The 3,785-nt window shown below is 36.2% G+C and overlaps 1 protein-coding gene across 1 annotated transcript; it reads left to right on the top strand.

Moving 5' to 3' along the window:
- The first annotated feature begins 407 nt into the window (after positions 1-407).
- Positions 408-3,040, top strand: QPT (quinolinate phoshoribosyltransferase). Its single transcript, XM_089610043.1, has 9 exons — positions 408-731; positions 810-943; positions 1,017-1,080; positions 1,167-1,249; positions 1,334-1,417; positions 1,517-1,669; positions 1,764-1,940; positions 2,058-2,125; positions 2,415-3,040. Exons 1-9 carry the CDS (start codon positions 482-484, stop codon positions 2,509-2,511), a joined length of 1,110 nt encoding a protein of 369 aa, XP_089466169.1. The 5' UTR covers positions 408-481; the 3' UTR covers positions 2,512-3,040.
- Positions 3,041-3,785: the final 745 nt, after the last annotated feature.

The following is a 3,785-nucleotide window of genomic DNA, read 5'->3' as shown; positions in this document are numbered from 1 at the left end:
ACAGTAATGACCTATGAATGGGGTACACGTGAGAACCACATGGTAAAAAGATTAGCATAATCGAGTAAAAATGACTTAATTTGAAATAAAACACGAATTCAAGATAGACGATTAGTAAAAGAGTACTGCTATTTATCTCTACTCACGATTTTGAACGATCCAGTCAGCGTTTGACAAGTGACCAATTTTAAACAGTTTATCACTTTGGATGGGAAAAGTCGTGAGTCGTAAATCGTGTCAAAAATCATTTCCGTTAGTATAATTATCAAGGGACAAGTTGTGACTTGTGTAAGAGTCAAGCGGAATTTATGTAATCAATCCTTCTAGTAAAACTAATTTTTTAATGTACAAAAAAAAAAAAAAAAATCCGTATTAGAAAGGAAAAAAATAATAATAATAAAGAGGAATGATTGTAAAAAATTGCAAGGACTAAACTCAAAGTCGCTCTCTCACTCATCACTGGGTTCAGTTGGGTTGTGCGATGAATATCAGTCTCAAAACCCAATCCTCACTGACTCTCCATATTTTCCGACGCTCCGACTCTCGCTGCTTCCCTGGCCTCGCCGCACCGTCGCTTCAGAGGCCTTGTCTCAGTCGAAGAGCTCAGAGCGTATCAGTGTCAGCGAGCGAGAGACAAGCCATTCCCATGGCGATAGAGCAACCCTCTCATCCGACCTACGACTTGGAAGCCGTCATTGGATTAGCCCTCGCCGAGGACGCCGGCGATCGAGGTTTGCTTTCTCTTCCTCTCACTCTGTATTTTATTTTTGTCGCGTCGTTTCTGAAATCGAAACGCCGTGTCGTGTTAGGCGATGTGACGTCACTGGCCACGATTCCCGGTGACGCGGAAGTGGAAGCTCATTTCCTGGTGAAGGAGGACGGAGTGATCGCCGGAATTGGCCTCGCCGAGATGGTCTTCCGTCAAGTTGACCCTTCTCTCAAGGTACTTTTTGCTCTCTCTTCATCCCTGAGCTTTGTTTTCGCTTATTCTTTCTTTGGGGCATTTTATCAAACAGGTGGAGTGGACCCAAAAGGACGGCGATTCAGTCCACAAGGGCCTGAACATCGGAAAAGTCTACGGTACAAAAACACTCTCACGGACAAATTTCATTCTAAAATGTTATTTTCTCTTCCAATTTTATCTCTTTTTATATTGATATTCGCAGGAAGGGCTTACAGCATTATTGTAGCCGAACGGGTGGCTCTGAATTTCATGCAGAGGATGAGCGGTATCGCAACTCTCACAAAGGTCATACATATAATACCGACATTGAATCTCTGTTCTTAATCACTAAGTTCGAGTCTTTTTATTTTTATTTTTGAGTGAGAGCAGGCAATGGCTGAGGCTGCTCGTCCCGCGATCATATTGGAAACGAGAAAAACCGCTCCGGGTTTACGTTTAGTCGATAAGTGGGCGGTACTTATTGCTTATCATATGATATATCTATTCTCTATGTTAAAAAAAAAATTAGCATCATTCTAGATAATCGAGTTCTGTCGTATTATAATTTAATAGGTGCTTATTGGCGGAGGAAAGAATCATAGAATGGGATTGTTCGACATGGTGTTAATCAAAGACAATCACATCTCGGCCGCCGGTGGCGTCACAAACGCCGTGAAATCCGTGGATTCGTACCTCGGCCAAAATCACCTCAAAATGGAGGTCGAGGTAAAGTCTAGGCTTTTGTTTTTTTTTTCCCCGACTGTGTTCTAGGGTTTTTGTGTTTGTGTACATAATGAGTATATGCGATAACTCAAAGCAGGTTGAGACAAGGACTCTTGATGAAGTACGAGAGGTTTTGGAATATGCGTTGGAGACCAAGACTTGTTTGACCAGAATAATGCTGGATAACATGGTTGTTCCATTACCAAACGGGGACGTTGACGTGTCAATGCTTAGAGAAGCGGTTGAAATGATCGACGGGAGATTAGATACCGAGGTAATTTAAAAAAAAAAAAAGAAAAAAAAAAGGCATTGTTTTGTGTAGATCAAATTGTTTTGTTTTTTTGTTGTTGTTGAGGTTTTTGACTATTGTGGGTATATTTGGTGGTTAAAGGCATCTGGGAATGTTACACTTGAGACGGTGAACAGAATCGGAGGAACTGGAGTGACCTACATTTCTAGGTAATCTTGAATTTTCCCTCTTGATCTGTATTTATTTGTTTGGAAATTTCAAGAAAGTAATTCCCTTCTAGAGCATATGAAGTTCATCATATATAGCGAGTTTTGTTCTACAATGACAACGATTTGCTTTGAGCAAGCCAATCTATGTGGATACTCACTCGGTGGTTTTAGTGCAGTTCTTTTTTTTTTCCTATCTAAAAAGAAGTTTGATTCAAGTTCAGAATTCTCTTCCTTAATTTTTTTTTTTCGTGCAATGTCAATCTGTGATATTTCTCGTATTGATCTTCAGTGGTGCTTTGACACATTCTGTCAAAGCTCTTGATATCTCCCTCAAGATCGATACCGAGCTGGCTCTTCAAGTTGGAAAACGCACCAAAAGAGCGTGAAAATGCACAGGTAGATCAAAAAATTTTATCGTTGTCCCTTTTTTCTTTTTTTTATCCCGGAGAAAATTCGGATAAGATGATGTGCGACTCAAAAACTTTTGACGAATAAAGGCGTGATTCTTGACGAATGAATCAGATCAAATGAAGTGCCGTTTTGTCTTTCTTTCGGAAACTTCGGTTCATCCGAGTCTTCTGTAAAAAACCCTATTGAATAAAGGTAGAGTTGGTGAAATTGATAGAGATATATACGATTTGAGATGTCCAAAGATAAAATCACGAGCTTCTTGTAATGGAAATGTGTAATGTGTGTTTTGCTTCAGAAAATGGAAAATGTGTATTGATATGTATGGTGGTGCACGATTGTAACGTATCAAGAAAGCAAAACATAGTTGGATTTTTGAAAGTGAGATATAATGAGTCGAAATTACCCGAGTTAGCTTATTTTTAAAACATTTTTTTTACGAATACCGAATTTCTCATTCTTATGAATTCAGAGAATATCTTATGGGAATACCTATTTTTTCAGTTTTTTCTTCGTGTTTACAGTTTATTTACTAATTTTATTTACAGTTTCATCTAACTTTTCCTTATCTTAGTTAATAATAATTTCATTTCAAGTTATAGCAAAGTCAGCTGAAATTTTAAAAAACGAGGTATTTGTAGAATATTTGAAAATCAGAGATATTCAATAAATCAGTCTTTTCCTTTATATTTCTGTTATTATTTTCTATCCATTTTTGTTCATAACTCAACAATAACTCCTTTTCACTTTCCTTTTAATTTTGATTTCTTTGAGAAAAATGGACATGAATAATATCAAACGCGATGATCTTGACTAACACGTTAAAAACAATTTTTTTCAAAGTTAATTTTTAATGACAAAGCTCCTGAAAAAATAGTTCTGATTTGTAATAAAATTAAAACAAAGACTTTACTTCCACATTTTAGTTATAAAAAAAAATTAAAAAATTAAAAAAATTCATGTCTTGCACTCTGTTTTGTTTTGCACTTTGATTTGGCAAAAATATGTAAGAAAATTAAAAAAATAATTTTTTATTTGCAGTTCATTTGGCTAATTATATTCCTTTTTATTTACCCCTTTGTTGGCTGACCATTGCACCAAAAGATTACGCTTTGTTGTCATGAGGCTTGGTGGTTTCCATTTCCTATTCCAATATATAAGTTTAATGTATGAGTGTGATCTTAGACCATTTTCCTATACTATATATAATATATATATATATATATATATATAATATATATATATAATATAT

The sequence above is a fragment of the Urtica dioica genome, chromosome 3 (assembly GCF_054948205.1).
Source record: "Urtica dioica subsp. dioica isolate 48M chromosome 3, U.dioica_male_clone48M_v1_H2, whole genome shotgun sequence".
Classification (NCBI taxonomy): domain Eukaryota; kingdom Viridiplantae; phylum Streptophyta; class Magnoliopsida; order Rosales; family Urticaceae; genus Urtica; species Urtica dioica.
The sequence above is the reverse complement of the archived record's forward strand: the minus strand, read 5'-3'. Positions and strand labels throughout refer to the sequence as shown.